The sequence below is a fragment of the Schistocerca piceifrons genome, chromosome X, assembly GCF_021461385.2.
Source record: "Schistocerca piceifrons isolate TAMUIC-IGC-003096 chromosome X, iqSchPice1.1, whole genome shotgun sequence".
In the NCBI taxonomy this organism is placed as follows: Eukaryota; Metazoa; Arthropoda; class Insecta; order Orthoptera; family Acrididae; genus Schistocerca; species Schistocerca piceifrons.
The window spans coordinates 354,192,106-354,213,610 of NC_060149.1; the positions used below are offsets into that span (position 1 = coordinate 354,192,106).

Sequence of the window (21,505 nt, forward strand, 5' to 3'; positions counted from 1 at the left end):
AAACAGTGATAAAAATAAAAAGAGAAATGGCAGTGGCAACTGTACTGTTACAAATTGAAATCACCAGCTGTGTTGGTTATAGTAAACTTCATTTTTATTACTGCGTTTTATAGAGGTAACACTGATCATATTATGATCAACTCAGTTACTAAAGATTAAAACTGTGTGCCCGACCGAGACTCGAACTCGGGACCTTTGCCTTTCGCGGGCAAGTGCTCTACCATCTGAGCTACCGAAGCACGACTCACGGCCGGTACTCACAGCTTTACTTCTGCCAGTACCTCGTCTCCTACCTTCCAAACTTTACAGAAGCTCTCCTGCGAACCTTGCAGAACTAGCACTCCTGAAAGAAAGGATATTGTGGAGACATGGCTTAGCCACAGCCTGGGGGATGTTTCCAGAATGAGATTTTCACTCTGCAGCGGAGTGTGCGCTGATATGAAACTTCCTGGCAGATTAAAACTGTGTGCCCGACCGAGACTCGAACTCGGGACCTTAGCCTTTCACGGGCAAGTGCTCTACCATCTGAGCTACCGAAGCACGACTCACGGCCGGTACTCACAGCTTTACTTCTGCCAGTACCTCGTCTCCTACCTTCCAAACTTTACAGAAGCTCTCCTGCGAACCTTGCAGAACTAGCACTCCTGAAAGAAAGGATATTGTGGAGACATGGCTTAGCCACAGCCTGGGGGATGTTTCCAGAATGAGATTTTCACTCTGCAGCGGAGTGTGCGCTGATATGAAACTTCCTGGCAGATTAAAACTGTGTGCCCGACCGAGACTCGAACTCGGGACCTTTGCCTTTCGCGGGCAAGTGCTCTACCATCTGAGCTACCGAAGCACGACTCACGGCCGGTACTCACAGCTTTACTTCTGCCAGTACCTCGTCTCCTACCTTTCAAACTTTACAGAAGCTCTCCTGCGAACCTTGCAGAACTAGCACTCCTGAAAGAAAGGATATTGTGGAGACATGGCTTAGCCACAGCCTGGGGGATGTTTCCAGAATGAGATTTTCACTCTGCAGCGGAGTGTGCGCTGATATGAAACTTCCTGGCAGATTAAAACTGTGTGCCCGACCGAGACTCGAACTCGGGACCTTTGCCTTTCGCGGGCAAGTGCTCTACCATGGTAGAGCACTTGAACTCGGGACCTTTGCCTTACGCGGGCAAGTGCTCTACCATCGGAGCTACCGAAGCACGACTCACGGCCGGTACTCACACTCTACCATGGTAGAGCACTTGCCCGCGAAAGGCAAAGGTCCCGAGTTCGAGTCTCGGTCGGGCACACAGTTTTAATCTGCCAGGAAGTTTCATATCAGCGCACACTCTGCTGCAGAGTGAAAATCTCATTCTGAACTCAGTTACTGTTAACATAAAAATCCACCACTGCAGAGTGCTCTTTCATATTACCTGCTATTGGTGTTCCTTGGCTATATGTTTCTTCTTACTGAAAAAGTAATAAATGGTTAATAAATATTTGTTGTGTGGACTGGTATTAACTTAATAGGTAATAGAAACTGTTAAGTTTTTGTACTGTAAACTTATATGTGGTAGTTTAGAAATATGTCAATGACATAGATGATATTCTATCATAATTTGATGCAACATGAGGGCTTCTTACCTGTTTTAGGAATTAAATGTGCACAAAAATTTATTACTTTCAAATAAATAAGTGAAAATGCTAAAACAGACAAATAAGGTACTTCACAGAGCAAGGTAGTACATGGTTAATGCACTGAACCCACATTTTGGAAAAGCGGGGCTGAAATCAGTGTCTGGCTACCCATGTTTAGGCTTTCTGAGGTTTCCCTTGATTTCTTGATGAAAATCATTAGATGCTTACTTTGGGAAGGACATGGCTAATATCCATCCTTTTCCCTGCCATGCCTGAGTTAGTATTGCAGTAAAAGAATTTGTATAGACAAAATGATTAGATCAATATGTAGTGGAGGCAGTTGATCCCCAGTATGTCATTTTATCATCACCACATTCGGGGATTTTTGGTATCACCTACTTTTGGCCTCACTGTAAGGTACCATCTTTCTGTAGCTATATCTGCTTTATTTAATTTGATGACAGGTTAATATGTGATGAGACACACACACACAGCCATTATTTGTATGGACTACTGTGAACCATAATATCATGAATGTAGAGAGGATTGCAGGTTTTATTTCAGATTTAATTGATTTGTGTATTTTATTACTGTTTTATTGTGATTTTGTATAATTGTTTTTACAGAAAAGAGAGATACAAATATTTACATTTATGTGTCACAGAGATTGGCTGAGTAGCCAATTCACTTGATCACATGATCAACTTAAAGGAGCACAGTACATTTTCATTTTATTTATTTATTTTTTAATGTAAGTTGTGAGAGGTAGCAGTCTTTTTTTTGTCTTGTGGGGGTATTGTTTAATGAGATTGTAACTCATAATGATAACTGTATTCATAAAAATTATTTTGTTTTAACTTATTTTATTACATGTTGATGTGGAATTACCTGATAATGTAAAACTGGGTTACTGTTAATTTGTGATTTTGATTAATTTTTTACAAGTGTAAAACAATAATTGCTTGTTAATATCATTTCTGTATCACGTACTGTAGCATTTACCAGTTTTTTTCTGATAGAATATGTGTAGATTGTATGTGTGACACTTTGTTCTAAATGATCTCCTGGTAGTGAGAGAGATGCACAGAATGCCTTTTAATATTTATGCATTTTAAATAGCAAAATGTAAAAAACTGTGATTAATGTATGACTTAAATTACTATTACTATTCAAATAAAGATCAAAATAACTTTACATTTGCAAGGATAAATTAGATACATACATAAACATAAATTGACAAAACCACTAAGTTTTGATACTATAGTTTACGATATCTGGCTGAGGAAAGAAAAAAAATATTTAAATCAGGTTAACAGTGATGCAAACATTCCATGCCTTCCAAGACCTATGCCTATTACAGCTCACATAATATGTAGCAGATGAGAATATACTCCTCACCAAATGACACTGATCCCACAAGAGCAGACAGAATAAGCAGAAATAAAGTAAAAATTTACCCTGTTTTCTGACTGAAGGATGGTGCTGTTGTAAGTTGTATTGTTTTGGATGGCAAGATCTTGTTTCCATCAAGGGCCAAAAATGCAGTAAGGCATCACTTACGTGTGAGAACAGTGTAAGTGTCACACAATTGGTTGTTGCTGCACCTACAGCAATACAAGATATTCCGCCACCTGTAATGCTTCTCATTGTATATGGGTGTGGTTTATGTGGCGTATGAAATACACTCTTAGAAGAAGAAGAAGAAAGAGAAGAACAGAAGAAAATGGGAAAACAAAAAACAAAATACCACCATGAAAGAATTATCGGAATGGGACAGGAATCGGTAGATGTGATGTACATGTACAGACAAACAAATGATTGTAGTGTCAGAAAAATTGGATGATATAGCCAAGGGAAAGAGTTTCACAATTTCAGCAAGTCAGTACACATTGGTCCACCTTTGGCCCTTATGCAAGCAGGTATTCAGCATGGCATTGTCCAATTGGTGTATTAGATTGTCAAAATCCTGAGCTATATGGAGGGCCCTACAGCGTTCTCAATTAGGGATAGAGCCAACGGCCTTGCTGGCCAAGGCAAGGTTTGGTAAGCACGAAAACAAGCAGTAGAAACTCTTGCCATGTTGCGGAAATGTAAGCCCAGGATGGCTTGCCATGAAGGACAACAAAATGGGAAGTAGAATATTGTCGATGTGCTGTTGTAAGAGTGCCACAGATCAAAACGAAAGGGGTCCCACTATAAAATGAAACGGCACCTAAGACTATCACAGTGAAGTTGGTATCCCACCACTGTCCAGGGTGTCTCCAGACATGTCTTTGCTGGCCATCAGGGCGCAGTCCAAAGGAGGACTCATCACAGAAGACAGAGATACTCGAGTCAATGAGATTCCAAGCCAAATGTGCCCGACACCACTGTAAACACGCATGTGGGTGCACAGAGGTCAATAGAAATCGGAGCAAGGAGTGCCGTGACCTCAACCCCCTTTCTGTGAGCTGCCTATTAGTGGACCTTGTGGTCATTGAAGCACCAGTTGCACATCGGATCGATGATAATGATGAATCTGGGGATCTGAGTGCCTCTCTGACAATTGCTTGATCCTCATGGCCTATCGTCTCCCTAGGTCAAGTGCTTCCTTATTGACACTGTGCTAGGCCATGGTTCACCCATTCCTGCCAACAAATAGTGGGATCACTCCTATTCAAATGTCAAGTGAGTCACCAATTACTCCAACCAGCTTATTTGAGCCCAACTACATATCCTCTGTCAAATGCTGACATTTGCGTATATTGTTCATGCATCTGTCTGTGCGGCATAGTTATTGTCCAACTAAGTACACAGAATGGAATTCACAAAGACTTTATGCTCTTGTATCGAGATGTCCCCTGCTTACTATCCTTGCCAGCTGCGTGGTGAAGCACCTATACATATACCAGTTTGTGACCAGTTTGCTATACATATGCATTTTGGGTATATTGCCTCACAGAAGCAAAAGACTTTCATTGAGGCAACCATCCTGCATAGTATATTCCAACTAGATGATTCTGTTAAACTGAGTTCGTTATGTGAGATTCTGCTGTATTATAATTATGGGAGTACACTGGGTTTTCTTGTTATACCAAGTTATGGCATTCCGTTCTTATACACAATGATAACTATGCCTTGTGCAGCAAGTTGCAGTGATGCTTCTCTGACATAATGTTTATTTCACAGCTGGCACTTCATGCGCATTTAATATATTGGAGGTGATTAGTTTTTAGAGAATCCATTAAATAACAGTTTGAGATGTGTTACATTATCTGCAATGAGAATGTGTTTACACTGCTCTGCAGATTTTTAAATATTTGAACATATTACATATTAATTAAATTTTTAGATATAATAAGTTTAATTTCACAGGCATCTCTGTGCAACAAGCTGCATGTTTTTAGTTGTGCGTTGTTTTCTTGTTAATTTCATCTGCATGCATTATTATTTTATCTAAAAAACAGTTAACATACCTTGTAGCTGCAATCGTGTGGTATAAATAGACAACTGGCTTTTGAAGTCTCTTTTAACTGAATGTATCTGCTTTGCTACTGTTTTTGCTTTTTTTGTAGGTCTAGTACTTCCTTTTGATATTTATTGTCTTTGGATAACATGCTTTCCTTGTGATCGCAATGAAGAACCACATAAATCAATGTATGAAAGTAATGCTGCTTTGTGGAATATGACAGTACTTGATGGGTCATGATGATAACACCTTTTCTTCATTTCTCAGTTCTGTACTACAAGACAAACTCAAATCTTCCTTCCTGTGTTGTTTTTTTTTTTTTCTTTTTTTTCTTCCCCTCCCCCCCCCCCATGTCTGTGTATTTGAGTGATAACAAAAGTATCTGATTTTATAGAAATGTCAATTCACACTCTCATTTATTTCTTCTTTTTATTGCAAATAAGTTAATGAAATAAACAGTGTGCTGTGTGCTGTCTGTCACAGTACCTCCAAGCCTCTTATGGTTGCATCAATTAACTATTCTATAAGGAAAATGTTATTTCTCTCATTTTAATAGTGTGTTTAGTACCCTGCTTGATAGTATTTATGTTCTTACTGCCTTATTTACATTAAAGTAATGCTAGATGAGGTATATACTTGGTGCTTCCACTTAAGCTTTTGTCTTTAAGCAAAATTAAATTCTTATTGTGGTGCTGGATTCCATAATTAATCCACATCAGTATTTTTCTACATTTGTGTTAACAAGTTAAGCATAACCAAAATGTGAGGGCATATTTCTGTAAAGGATTGTTGGAAGGGCTACAGAACAAAGCGAATCATAATCACAATACTTTTGCACACAAGAGTGACAGAAACAAATATTTACAGAAGTTTTGAAATGAAAGACGCATATTTTTTAAAAGCAACAAAATCAGACCCACCACCGTAGTGAGGGTCAGTGCGTCTGACTCTCATATGGATGACTCAGTTACAGTCCCAGCACTGCCAGGGTTTTTTCCTCACAAGTGATTTTTCTGTTCTGATGATACTAATTATATGCCAGTGTACAGCTTTTAGGAAATTAATATGTATTTCTCTTGTCTCCCATAGTATCTAAATTACAAACTACACTGGAAGACTATGATGATTTCCACTACAGAAAACATGTTGATAAAAACATGCTGAATGTCTCCATGTTTTCCCTGTGCATCTTATGATTTAGAACAATAAAAGAAAAATGAAGATATTAGTGAAAAATTATCCACAAAACATAATGAAAGAAAAATATTTGTGGGAAAAATTAAAATGATAATATAAGAAATATTTGTGCAGTTTTAATGTTGGTTGTAATAATAAACCATAAAGCGCAAATTTTTTGCCAGGTGGAATAATGTGACAATTTCAGTAAATCATTGGACATAAAAAAGGTGCATCTGTAGTAATAAAAGTAGCATTATTTCTAGCTAAATATTATGCTTTTACAACCATCATTATCTTTGTACAGTGAAGCTAGGTTACGATTTCAATGAAAATGTAATGTGTTGGATCTGTAAAAGCATATTTTCTTTAATAATCCATATTTTTCACTGTGCATCCAAATGTTGTTGTTGTGGTCTTCAGTCCAGAGACTGGTTTGATACAGCTCTCCTTTCTACTCTATCCTGTGCAAGCTTCTTCATCCCCCAGTGCATGGAAATGCCAGTAAGAAAAAACTTATTACTGGAAAATGAGGTTGAAGTTGCATTTCTGCCCCAAGATAAATAATAAAAGCGTTCTGTTCAATCATATTGTAAATATTTTCCAAAATGAGACTAGTGGATGTATGGGGGAACAAATTGAGCATACAGCCCATGAGACGAGTGATTAGTATTGACAGTTCAGGCGGGCAAACAGCAATGTTGCCGAACATGGCTTACGGCACTCCACACCTGGTTGCTACTAAACACATTCCCTACCAGCATAAACAAAAGTATTGACAACATGCAGGTCATATTTGTACGCATAAATTTATTTACTGTAATATACAAATTGAAAAAACTGAAAAGAGCAATTTGGTGTCTAATATGCTAAAATATCATAAAATTATTTGTTAAATTTCCCAATAGGAATGAAAACTATTTTTGCAAATTGTTGAACATTTGCAGTTTTTGTTCCAACTGTTAAATATTAGCATTATTAATTAGTTCTGCAATGAACAACAGAATAATTTATCAGTATATTAACAGCTATAATCTGGAGAAGGTACTCACAATATGATGATACTGGTAGGTCAATGGCATGCTTCCTCCTTACGTCCCTGAGTGTGATGTAGTTATAATGCTCACCACTCACTGTTGGAATCTGATGTAGAATAGTCTTCTTCAGCTCTACTCCCTCCCAGATGTATAATAAAAATTTCGACTGCATCTTCTTCAATGCCTTCGTTTCTGGCTGACTCTCTGGCGACACTTGCAGTGCTGTTCACAACTTTCCTGCTGGTCTCACTTCTCACTTGAGTGACAGCTGTTACAAGGAAATTTTCAACTTCAGAGATGGTGAATTTTTTCTTATTTGTGGCAACATAATTTTTTATTTGTGTTCATACCCATTCAGTGACATTAAAATGACAGTGGAATAAAGGAAGCCAAAAGAATTCATGCCTGTGCCTTTTAATAACCTCATCAATTATGTATGTTCTTCTTCTTGTCCTCTATCTTCTTCTTTTTTCCGAAGTTGGTGTCATATTGTGGGCAATGGAATTATCTGGGGTATTATCCATAAAGGTCACTGAAGGACTTGTCAGATTCATCATAAGCGATGCTTTGAACCTTTTTTGATAAAATGCATTGTTCATTTCTTTGTGGTAATCACCTGTCTTTTTCGAATGAAATATTGACAAGCATTTTGTCACAAAACCGTTTGATGTTTCTGCATGTAAAATAATAATTCGTCCTCCTTTTCCAATAGGAACTGCCATGGTCCCCTCGGGCATTCCATCACTCCAGCCTCTACATAATGAATGGTTGGCATTAATTCAGGTTACACCTGTCCAGACTGTATTTTCGAATCTCACACCCATGATCCTGCATAGAAATCTACACTGCCACACAACTACATCTGTCAGTTCCAATAATATCTTGTGTCTGTTAAACACTGAATAGCTGAAGCCTATGTCTTTCTGCAATGTACACAATGAAAATTTACTACCTTTAAAAAGATCATCTTTCTGAAGTGATAAGATGATGTTAGATAAAGCAGATGTGAGTAGCATCTTTCTCAAAATTGCCCAAAGCTGTCACTTACTTATTTCTTAGTCACTTCTTTCCTGGTGTGTGCAGCCTTGTTATGCCATTTATGCCATTCTCACCACAATCTTTCCCTATCATTACAGCAGTGTTCCTGCTTATTTTCAGTGTTGTTGCACTCCTCTCAACAACCTGAGCAACAAGAAAAAAGGGCTCACATTTTTTCCTTTTCTTTCTCAAAATAGCCACTCACTCAACACATGAATTCATGGACCTGGCCATGTAGCACACTTTTTTTCCTTTGTTTCACTTCACGTGTTGTGCTAGCACTACTTCTGGCACTGGATATTATTTAAAATGAAACAGAAGCAAATAAACACTTTAACAAACAAAACAAAATAAACTGCAAACTGTACTCTTAGACAGACAATGAAACAACAGCATTGGTTGCATGTGAGACACTCGCTGGTACATTCAGATGTGCATGCTTCAGGTTTGCAGAGTGACAAATTGGCTTCTGCTACCTGCTCAAATGCAGTACCTCGTTGGCTCGCTACCTGCGGTTGTTGGACAACTGAATGACACTAGTGAGCTGTCAGTACCAAAGGCTCATCTCCCAGCCTACAGAAACCAATGTCCAAAAACTTCATATGACAATTATACAGAACATCTAAAATATGACTATCACAACTTAATAGGTTACACCATCCAAACAGCACGTACTGCTGTCTTCATTCCTGGACACTGACTGACTCACATTTTAATATCCAACAGCTTTTATTTTAAAGGGAAGGGAATGCAAACGAACTACCATTGCCAGCAAAAAATGCAAAGCAAGTTTCAAGAAGTAGGCACTATTGTTGAAGCGAATGAGAAAAAGACCAAACAGAATTACAGAATTTATCTGAAATCTCTGTTTGTAACATCACAACATGCCCAACACATGGGTACTATTGATTAATACACTCACCTCATGATGTTCATGGGAGTGGGAACATTGCTTCCTTGCCACATCAAATTAGAATAAAAGCAAGAAGACCAAGAATATTTTTACGGAAGAATGTCATTATGGAAAACTAATTCCCACGTAGTAGTAATAGATGTACTTTTATTTGTCCTTGGCTCATATTTGACAATGCTATAAGACGTTTCATTCATAATTAAATCGATCACAACAAAGTATATGAATACTTACATGCATACATCAAAACACAGTAACAAAATAAAAAAAAAAAAAAAACACACACACACACACACTATTTTTACAGATAAGCACTAATACTTAGGATAACAAATACAGAGTGTACAGAATTTAGCAAAGAATGCAAAACAATTATACAGGTAAGCCATAATAAAGAAACACTAAAGAGCAAAATTTATATCAACCATAACAATAGTATTTAACCATTTGTTGGTATTGCTGTAAAATTTTGAGAAAAAAGTTTTGGTGATTTTTTTTCCTCAGTAACCGTGGCTTTCTGGATGTAGTGGAGTATTTGTATAATTTATTTTTATTTAAGACATAGGACGTTCCTCATTAGCAATTATGTCCTTCCAGTGCCTAGAATATTACTTTATTTTTATGTAAATCAGTGCCCATAAATATGAGTTGACAAAGACACAAAGGAGTTAAAGACATTAGCTGCCAGTGGGCACTGATTTACATCAATGGGGCAAGTTTAAAATTTGTGCCAGACTGGGATTCGATCCCAGGTCTCCTGTTTACTAGGCAGGTGCGCTGACCAGGTGCGCCATCCAGACATAGTGGTCACCACAACCACACGGACTACCCTAGTACGCCTCCCATTAGACACAAATTCTTGGCTTATACCCCGCACTACTGTTGTAGTGTTCCTGCTCATAGGCTTAGTAAACTTGAGACCCGACAACAAATCCCGATCCAGCACAAACTTTCAACGTGCTCCGTTGATATACATCTATGTCCACTGGCAGCTAATGTCTTTTATTCCTTTGTTCCTTGATTCACAGTGGCTGCAGGATCAAAATGGTACCTGTTCTTTTAAACATGTCTGTAAGAAAGAACAGACACCACATATATAATTGCGACAATGACACAACTAATGAGGCTAATGAGCATGGGCAGTACCTCAGCAGTGTGTGACAGGATTACTGGATAGTCTGTGCAGTTGTGCTGACCACAGTGTCCTGATGATATAGTGGTCAGCGCATCTATCTAGTAAGCAGGAGACCTGCCCCATTGATATAAATCAATGCCCACTGGCAGCTAATGTCTTTGAATCCTTTGTGTCTTGATTCATAGTAGCTGCAGGATCAGTATGATGTCTGTTCTTTTGGAGATGTCCAAAAGAACAAATACCACATATATGTTTATGGCTGAGTTGACAAAGCCTACATGGAAATCTTCACTCATTCTCAATCAGATTATCTCCAACAGCTCGCATTATTTGTGAAATGTGCTGTAGATGTACCACGTAGTGGCAAAATACTGCACTACAAAGATAGATATTGCCAACTGTGCATAGCCAGTGGATGACAGAGCAATATTGCTAGTTAAACTACAACGTTGCTTGTGCTACCTGCTTAAGTGGCTGGCCACATGCAGTTGCTAGACAACTGAACAAGACTGCTGAGCTGTCAGTACCAAAGACTCATCTCCCACACTATAGGAACCAATGTCCATAAATTTCATCCAACAATTATACAGAACATTTAAAATACGAGTATCACAACTAAATGGCTACACCAACCAAATAGTAGTTATTGCTATATTTGCTACTGGACACCAAGTCATTCACATCTACAGAATCCAACGGCCTTTATTGTTCAGGGAAGGAAATTTAAATGAATTACTGCAGTCAGCAAAACATGCATGGCCAGTGATCCTGTCAGTGCAGGTGCACACCAAGCTCGAACTCTTACGGGAATTGGTGAGATGCCATGAGTTATGACGCTAATGAGCAGGGGCACTACCTCTGTAGTGTGTCACATAAGTTGAGAATTTGGGTCTGATGGGAGGCATGCTAGTGTAGTCTCTGCAGTTGTGTTGACCACTGTGTCTGGATGACACAGTGGTCGCGCATCTCCTAGTATACAGGAGACACGGGTTCAAATCCCATTCCAGCACAAATTTTCAGCTTGCCCCAGTCTACAAACCAATGCCCACTGGCATTCATAGTGGCTGCAGGATCAAAATGGTGTCTTTTTTAGGATATGTCTGAAAGAACAGACACCACATATGTAGTTATGGCTGAGTTGACAAAGCCTATGTGGAAGTGTTAACTCATTCTCGAGCAGACTTTCTCCAGCAGCTCGCATTACTCATCAAATGTGCTATATATATGTATCTTATTTTGAAAAAATATTGCACTACAAAGATAGATTTTGCCAACTGTGCATAGCCAGTGGATAACATAGCAGTATTGCTAGTTAACCTTCTAAAGGACTCTTCAAATTTAATACAATTAATGTTAGAACTCAGTGTTGCTAGAGAGCTACATTCTCACACAAAAAGCAAATTTTTCCCCCAAAGCAGAAGTTCGTAATCCTCTTCATTGCTCTTCCTCTTCCTATCTGGCATCAGCATAATGTCGCTCTCTACTGGTACATAAAGAAAAAGAAAAAAGAAAAATAGAAATGTCCTGAATAAAGATCACTTTTCTAAGCTTATTATGTTGTTGGGGAATTTGTTGTACAAAATACATCCAACATTCATAGGAATCTCATCAGTTACATGAAGCCATTTTTATTGTATATGATAATCATTCACACATCTCAACCAAATTCATGCCTCACTCCACTGAAATTTTGGAGATGATGCTCTTCAAACTCCTAATTAAAGAAGTGCAGTGGTATCGGTCAGGCTATTGACATGGCCAAGATGTATTTTTCAATTTTCTGTGGTGTAATGACATGGAATGTTTAGACATCTCTTCTTATCCTCATGTTACCCCATCAGATGACCTGAAGTTTTTAAAATTTTCAACACTGCCTGAAAAAAAAGTGAAGCACTCAGGAGGAGAGGGGGAAATGAAATGAAACTTCACAGGTTGAGAGAGAGAGTGTGTGATCTTATTTCAGTGATTACAAAACTGAGCCAAATTACAAAGAACTTGACAGTATGAGCCCACTTACCCATAAGATGTTGAACCCCATCTGGCCTGGATACATGCACTGATTCAGTTGGGAATGGTATCATAAATCCATTGTATCCTCTCCTGAGACAAGCTGTCCCAAAACTGTTGCAAGTGATCCTTGATATCTTGGATACTGGCACTGGGATGAAATTGACAGTACAACTGGTCCCACACATGTTTTATCAGGGACAGATTTGGGGATCTTGCTGGCCAGAGGAGTACCTCAACATTACGCAGACAGTTCATAAGTCACATGCTATCTGTGAAAAAAACATTGTCCTGTTGAAAAATGGCACTGTGGTACCGTTGCATGACAATATGGGATGTCTTTGATGTACTGTTGTGTTGTCAGATTTCCCTCAATCACAGTCACCCATGACCTGAAGTCATACCTGATGGCTCCCCACATCATGATGCCAGGAGTAACACCTTTGTACCTTTCCAAACCTTTGAAGAATCACACCTCTCCCCAGGTTGCATCATACTCGTCGATGGTGGTTATGTGGGATAGTGCAGAAGTGCAATTCATTGCTGAATACAGTGCAACTCCGCTCATCAGCAGTCAACGCTTCCCGGTCACACCACCACTCTGACCATTTGTGTTTTGATGTCAGTGTCATCCTCTGCATGGGACAGTGATTCCATAGTCTGGCTGCTGCTAATCTCCAGTCAGTGTTGCGAGATTACGCAAAATGTTGTAGTGAGTCCATTACTTACTCTCGAATTGGAAACACAGATGTGAAGGGGTTATAATGTACTTGGTGTACAGTATGACAATCCTCCCTTGTGTTATTCAACCAGAGCCTTGTTCATGAGTATGCCTGCACTAATTTACCTGTGCAGTCCAGAATTGGGCCACTGTTACATAAAAAGCCTCAAAAATCTGGATCTTGCATAAGTCAATCAACAGGCCAATTGGAGACCCACAATGAGTCCCTTTCAAGCTCTTGTCAGGTGCTGACAATACTGTTTCAGATAACTATGTGGAATCTCCATATCCTTCACAGTGATCACTCAGCATCTGATGATGTTCATGCACCTTATGTACACTATCAGGCTAAAGATGTGGAACACTAATCCACAATTGTGGCCATTCTACCTTTCACAGAGAATTTAAACTCCAATCATTTACATACCTGCCGATGGTGTATTCATGTACAAAGGTACATTGGTATCTGACCATTTCATCTGGGTGTTTTACATTTTTTAGCAGGTAGTGTGTTTATGAGGTATTGTGATTAAAGTATTAGTTAAAGTTGTATGTATGTTTATTCTGTGTGTTGCTAGCTAAATAAATACCTTTAGTTACCAGCTGTGAAAAGAGTTGCAGAATACTCAGGATGTAATGTAAACTCTGACTAAGGAACAGTATAATTAATTTCAGTTGCTCTTGCTCCATAATTCCACTAGTCTTTGTCATTGGTTTGAAGGTAAAGTTTGTCAGCAATGCATTGTGAGATTAAAATGGAGTATTTTATTGCGGAACTGAGGCATACTCAGAGTATTATGTATTCTAGAAAGACATAGATACAGATGCTTTTATGAGCTGTGAAGTAAGATAATTGTGGGCAAAAATGTAAAGCTGATAAGCTTATGTGTTGGCAGCAGTTGTTGAGGAATTGAAATTATTCGTCAAGCATAAAAAAAGGCAATAAAGTACAATGATCATAAAATACAGTCCTTATCATTGTGAAATTGCTAAAAAATAAAGTTTTAATTGTAATTGTTAATTTTACAGTGTAGTGTGTAATTGAAATTTTTTTAATGACAGTGACTACTCCCCTCTTCACTGCAGTGGGAGCTGCTTCGAGGACATACATCGATCCTCACACATATGAAGATCCAAATCAGGCAGTCAGAGAATTTGCTCGAGAAATTGACGCTTCTTGTATCACCATAGAAGCTATAATTGGTGAGTACAACTCAATTTTTTTAAAAAATTCGCAGTTAGATAATATATTTATCCAGCTGCCTATTTAGCTAAGGTGCGTAAATTTAGTGCTGTACATTTAGAAAAATAAAACAGTGGAAAAGGGTACAGGTGCTATGTACACATTGATCAGTCAGAACATTATGACCACCTACTTAATAGCTGGTATGTCCACCATTGGCACAGATAACAGTGGCAACTAGTCATGGTATGAGAGCAGTGAGGCCTTGGTAGGTCACTGGAGGGAGTTGGCACCACACCTGCACCCAGAAGTCGCGTAACTCCTGTAAATTCTGTTGACGAAGGTTATGAGCTCTGATGCCACGTTGTCACATCTCAAATGTGTTCAGTCGGGTTCAGATCTATTGACTTTTTTTGGGAGGGAGGGGGGGGGGGCAGCACATCAATTGGAACTTGCCACTGTGTTCCTCAAACCACTCCATCACACTCCTGGCCTTGTGACATGGTGCATTATCTTGCTGAAAAATGCCACTGTTGTCAGGAAACATGGTCATCATGAAGGGGTGTACATGGTCTGCAGCCAGTGCACAACACACCTTAGGCATCATGGCGCCTCACGCGAGCTATACTGGATCCATGGATGCCAACATGAATGTCCTCCAGAGCATAATAGAGCCGCTGCCAGCTTGTCACTGTCATGCAGTACAGGTGTCAAGGAGCTGTTCCTCTGGAAGATGACAGATTTGCGCCCTCACATTGGCATGATGAAGAATGTATCGGGATTCATCAGACCATGCAATGCTCTGCCATGGCACCAACGTCCAGTGCTAATCGTCACATGCCCTTTTCAGTTGTAGTTGCCGATGTCATGGTGTTAACATTGGCACATGCATTGGTCGTCGGCATTGCGAAGCCACCACCAGTCTTTACAGTGTCTTGTTGACAGCTTGGCTCTGTGGCTTTGTGGGATCTGCGCAACACTTGAACCCTACCACCAGCTCTTACCAACTGAAATCGGGACTGATCTGACCAGAAAATGGTTTTCCAGTTGTCTGTTGTCTAAAGTTATGGTCACAAGCTCAGGAAAAACGCTGTTGGTGATGTCATGTTGTTAGCAGAGGCACTTGCATTGGTTGTCTACTGCCATAGCCCATCAGTGACAGATTTTGCAGCAGTGTCCTGATGGATATGTTTGTTATATGTCCCACTTTGATTTCTGTGGTTTTTTCATGCAGTGTTGCTTGTCTGTTAGCACTGACATATCTATAAGCACTGTTGCTCTAGGTCATTAAATGAAGGCTGTAAGCTACTGCGTTGTCTATGATGAGAGATAATACCTGAAATTTGGTATTCTTGACACTGTGTATTTCAGAATATTGAATTCCCGAACGATTTCTGCGATGGAATGTCCCATGCATCTAGATCCAACTACCATTCCGTGATCAGAGTCTGTTAATTGCCACCATGCAGCCAAAATCACATCAGAAAGGTTTTCACATGCATCGTCTGAGTACAAATGACAGCTCTGCCAATCCACTGCCCTTTTATACCTTGTGTAAGCAACACTACCACTGTCTGTATATGTGCATATCGCTATCATGTACCTTTTATTACCTTGGTGTACACACACACACACACACACAAAACTTTTCTTCTATCTCATCCAGATTGATTTCCTTCTTTCAGGAAGAGTTTCATTTATGTATTTTGCCAGTTAGGGGTTTGGAGAAGGGGTTTCTAATACTTTGATTACTACTAAGCAATACTTCAGGAAGCCTCAAGCTGGGCATAATATATTGGGCATAGTTTACTCCACAGAGCACGGCTTTCAGAATACCACAAATGCCAGTTGAAATTAGCAAATCCTAGAATTGTCTGACAGGAAGAATTAGTTTAGCAGTCTGCATTAAGTCAATGGCCACTGTCTTTGGTTTCACATTTTTCATCATGTTGCTTCATTGATGGGATCCATTCCTTTATAAAAATTTGCACATCTGTGTTGGCAAAAGTGCCTGACCTGACCAACTTTCGCAACTAATCTCTTGTGGGTTGTCACTGCCACAGTTGGCTGACATCTATACACTATTTTGCCACTGAAGGTGGGTGCAGCTAGACATTTAGAGTAGACTGCAGTTCATTTCATATTATATCCACCACTAGTATGCTGATACAATAACTCCATACTTAGCAATCGTAAACAACCGCTCTCTTGTAGAAAGGTCTGTACCGAAAGACTGGAAAGTTGTACAAGTCAAAAGAATACACTAGAAAAAAAATAGAAGTAATCTACTGAATTACAGATCCATATCACTAACGTCAATTTGCAGTACAATTTTGGAACATATACTGTGATTGAACATTATGAATCACCTTGAAGAAAATGATTTATTGACAAATAGCCAACATAGATTCACAAAATTTTCACAAAGTAATGAGTGTAATGACACCATTCTCACAGGTGAGTTCTAATTAAATTGCATACCTGTGGAGTATCATCTTAGTTGTGTAACTTCATTTGTAATTTCCTGCCAGAAAGGTCACAGTTCACAATAATTGACAGAAAGACAGTGAGTAAAACAGAAGTAATATATGGCGTTCCCCAAGGAACTGTTATGGGTCCTCTGTTGTTCCTGATATACATAAACAATTTAGGAGACAGTGTGAACAGCCCTCTTGGATTGTTTGCAGATGATGCTGTCATTTACCATCATGTAAAGTCGTCAGATGATCAAAATGAATTGCAAAATGATTTAGACAGGATATCTGTATGTTGCAAAAGGGACAGTTGCCTCAAAATCATGAAAAGTGTGAAGTCATCAACATGAGTAACTAAAAAAACTGTTAAATTTCAGTTACACAATAAATCATACAAATTTAAAGGCTGTAGACTCAGTTAAATACTTAGGGATTACTATTATGAACAACTTAAGGAGTGATCGCATAGATAAGACTACAATTTATTGGCAGAAGAGTTAGAAAATATAACAGGTCTAATAAAGAGACTGCTTACAATATACTTGTCCATCCTTTTCTGGAGTACTGCTGTGTGGCGTGGGATAAACATCAGCTAGGATTGATGGAGGGCATCAAAAAAGTTCAAAGAAGGGCAGCTCTTTTTGTATTATCATGAGAGATTGCCATGGACGTGATACACAAATTGGGGTGGCAGTCATTAAAGCAAAGGTGTTTTTTGCTGCTGCAAGACCTACTCATGAAATTTCTATCACCAGCTTTCTCCTCAGAGCATGAAAATATTTTTTTTGGCACCCACCTGCACAGGGAGAAACGATCACCATATTAAAGAGAAACCAGGGCTCACACAGAAAGATGAAAGTGTTTTTCCCACTTGCTATTTGAGAGTGGAATGGCAGAGAAGTAGCTTAAAGATGGTTCAGTGAACCCTCTGCCAGGCACATAATTGTGACTTACAGAGTAATCATGTATATGTAGATGTAATACCTGGGTTGTTATGTATGCACTGACTAAATGTCACCTGCCGTACTACATTAACCTGGTTATTGATGTTTACTTATTATTGCTGTGCATGAAGCCTTTCTCTGGTGGCTTATCTCCACCTTAGATGTACAATATACAGGGTGAGCACAATGTCTTGCCCTGATTATAAAAATTTATAGCAGAATAACCGTTTGACATAATAAGTTACATTTGATGCCTTTACATAGGTTAGTGTTACTAGTTTCTTTTAAGACCACTTGCGTTAGTAAACCTCAATGTGTGCTCCCTTGGTAGCTCGGAGAATGTCAAGGCGGTATTCCAGTTCCCACCAGGTGTTTCGTAATGTGTTCTGTCACAGTACTCACAGCAGCTTGTATCCTAGCCTTCTGTTCGTCGACATCAGCAACGAAGACTCTGTCCTTGATATAGCCCCAGAAAAAAAAGTCAAGGGGTGTAATGTCTGGAGAGCGGGGTGGCCAGGGTGTTGGACCATTCCTTCCAATCCACCGATCTGAACATTACTACCCTCTCCAGACATTACGCCCCTTGACTTTTTTGTCAGGGTCTATATCAAGGACAGAGTCTTCGTCACACCAGTTGCTGATGTCAACGAACTGAAGGCTAGGATACAAGCTGCTGTGGCTACTGTGACAGAACACACATTATGAAACACCTGGCAGGAACTGGAATACCACCTCGACATTCTCTGAACTACCAAGGGAGCACACATCAAGGTTTACTAACGTAGGTGGTTAATTAAAAAAAAAAATTAACCTGTCTAATAGCATCAAATGTAAATGATTATGTCAAACAGTTATTCTGTAATAAATTGTTATAATCAGGGCAAGACTTCGTGCTCACCCTGTATGTTAAGTGCAATTTGCTAGCACTGAGGCTGGCTGCATATTCAATGCCACTGACTTTTGTTTGTGTTCCCATTGGCCAAATCCTCTGGTATATTGACTAGAATGTCTTGCAAGATTTCTATGTATGAACAACACCATTAACAGCTAGTGCAGCTATTTGCTGGATTGTTAGGCTGAAGTTGAGAATTTCAAACTGCCCCCCTCCCCCGCAGAAAAAGAAAGATTTCCTTTCCTCTGTATCAGCTGCATGTCTTGCCACTGACTTTATCATTTGCAGGATATCTTCAAGTGTCTTTGTTTTTTAACAATCTTCCCATCAACTAAGCCAAACTATCTGGACAGTTCTTCTGAATCCTGTGTATTACCTTTTGGAAGTAAGATTGCTCTTTATTGCTTGCCAGTTGCAGTTACTCAAAAAGAGAACTTTGGTAGGTTCCTTGTGGCATAATTTAACAAGAAGCCATCTCTGCTTGTCGATTGTATGTAATGCAGAATAATTGAAGTCCTATTTTCTTGGATGCTAGAGTCCCAGCTGACATTGTAGCCATATGCATGTGTGTGTGTGTGTGTGTGTGTGTGTGTGTGTGTTTTACTAAGTAACACTGAAAAAGTATTAGTCTGAAGACTAGCAAAGTCCTTTACTCAGTGATCTGTAGAACACCTTTTTTTTCTAATGATCACAACATCCTCCTGGGTAGTTCCCACTTTGAGATCGAAATGGGGGACTATTTTATCTCCCAAATATTTCATGCAAGCTGATGCCATCATCATTTAACTATAAAGTAGAGCTGCATGTTCTCAAGAAATATAACAATTGTAGTCTCCATTTGCATTCAACTGTTCACACTACCTATATAGCAAGGTGTTGCTGGCTATTGATACAAAGCCAAACCAGTCCATCCTCCAGACTGTTCCCTGCATTTACTGAAAAGGCTGCTTCCCCTCTCCAGAATTTGTATGTTAGGTATTTATTCTGGCATGCTTCCCCTCTCCAGAATTTGTATGTTAGGTATTTATTCTGGCATTTCCACAGATACTCTTCTGATGTGGTTACACCTATACCGTAGTGTTGCACAGCCCATTCTATGTCAGCAAGGTCCATTTTGTGACAGTTAATGTTAACAGCTGACTGCAATTCAAAATTATGGTCTTGTATGATATGTGTGAGCAATAATGGATAAGTTACACACGTAATTTATATTTAGTTATATGTGGGTGGGCAATGGCCTTGCCGCAGTGGATACACCGGTTCCCATGAGGTCACCGAAGTTAAGCACTGTTGGGCGTGCCTGGCACTTGGATGGGTGACCATCCAGCCGCCATGCGCTGTTGCCATTTTTCGGTCGAGAATACAGTCATAATGGCCGCGAGAGCGGTGTGCTCACCCCATGCCCCTCCTACCCTACCTTGTTTGTAGGACTATCTGTATTACATTACTGCCACAATATATGAACTACCTTAACAATGATCTGTGAGTGATGAGTGTAGAGGTAAGGCATATGAGTTTTGTGGTTTGCAAAAGTCCTGAATTCAAAACATACCTTCATTGCCGTAAATACACGGCGGTCGGATGGTCCCAGTAGGCCACTCGTGGCCTGAAGACGGAGTGCTTTTTATATGTGGGTTCCAAAAATTTATTAGTATTTCATCAAATGATTTTTAGACCAGAGTTTACAGATCATCACTTACTCAAACTAAATGTGACAGTTATTTTTGTATATTAGCTGTTTATAGTAGGAAGTAGATATCCATTCTTCTACAGCAAAATTTTAAAGTGCTTGGTAAGCTTTCTGTATGATGTGCCAGCGTCAGTTCTACACGGCAATCTCCAACATGTTATTTTAAATTACATTTGGTGATATATAAATATTGTGTTTCACTTTGATGGCATGAATGTAATGTTTGCTACAAATTTAACCAAGTAGCTTCACATTTGGCCTCCTGAGGCTGAGTGGACCATGTTCCAGATTTATCCACTCTAGAAAAATCTGAAGTGTAGTAGTAGTAGTAGTAGTAGTAGTAGTAGTAGCTTTATTCATCTGTAGATCTCTTTTTACAAGGATATAGGACATGTCAAAGTATTTACAAGTTTAGATCAGTTTAAAATAAGCTAATTCATATACACATATATTTACAGACTTCTAGTTAGACATAATCATTAGATTTGCTCCTGGTATACAATACTTTTTTTTACAAATAACTTATTAAAATAATGTAATGCCGCACCGTTCACTCATATCTCACTATCAGTCACTGCCCACACTGCACACACATTATTTCATAACACTTCACTGTTAGTTAAACTAGAAATCTCTCCGTCAGAAGCCAACACTGCCAACCAGTATTCCATAAAGGCAACCTATTTCTTAATCATATAGGCTACATTGGCACACATGATTGCCAGAAGACAATAATGTAGACAATTTTACACCTATTTCTATGCCATCAGTGTATGCTAAAGTTATCCAAAAGGCTGTGTATATAAGGATAATTGATCATTTTATGTCACATAATTTGCTATGAAATGTACAGTTCGGGTTTAGAAGTCGTTTAACAACTGAAAACGCTATATTCTGTTTTCTCTGTGAGGTACTGGATGGGTTTAACAAAAGGTTTCGAATGCTAGGCATATTTTTTGATTTACCTAAGGCGTTTGATTGTGTTGATCACAAAATATTGCTCTAGAAGTTGGACCATTACATAACACGGGGAGTAACTCACAATTGGTTCACCTCTTACTTTAACAACAGACAACAAAAGGACATAATTCACAGCGTTGAGAATGGCTGTGATGTGGGGTCTGAGTGGGGTACGGTCAAGTGGGGGGTGTCCCAGGGATCAGTGTTGGGGCCACTCCTGTTCCTTATTTATATAAATGATATGCACTCTAGTATTATGGGTAACTCTAAAAT

The 21,505-nt window shown here is 39.1% G+C and overlaps 1 protein-coding gene, 1 non-coding gene and 1 pseudogene across 4 annotated transcripts in view; 2 read left to right on the plus strand and 1 right to left on the minus strand.

The window, feature by feature from the left end:
* LOC124721199 (ephrin type-B receptor 1-B) overlaps positions 1–21,505 on the plus strand; it is a 351,145-nt gene that overhangs the window by 266,059 nt on the left and 63,581 nt on the right. For all 3 annotated transcript variants that reach the window (XM_047246044.1, XM_047246045.1, XM_047246046.1), the window contains one exon: positions 14,152–14,292. In XM_047246044.1, the coding sequence (XP_047102000.1) occupies positions 14,152–14,292 (141 nt within the window). The remainder of the gene's footprint in view (positions 1–14,151; positions 14,293–21,505) is intronic.
* Positions 9,953–10,026, minus strand: Trnat-agu. The gene has a single exon. It is a non-coding gene; the product is annotated as a tRNA-Thr (tRNA).
* On the plus strand, positions 19,812–19,928 carry LOC124723421 (annotated as a pseudogene).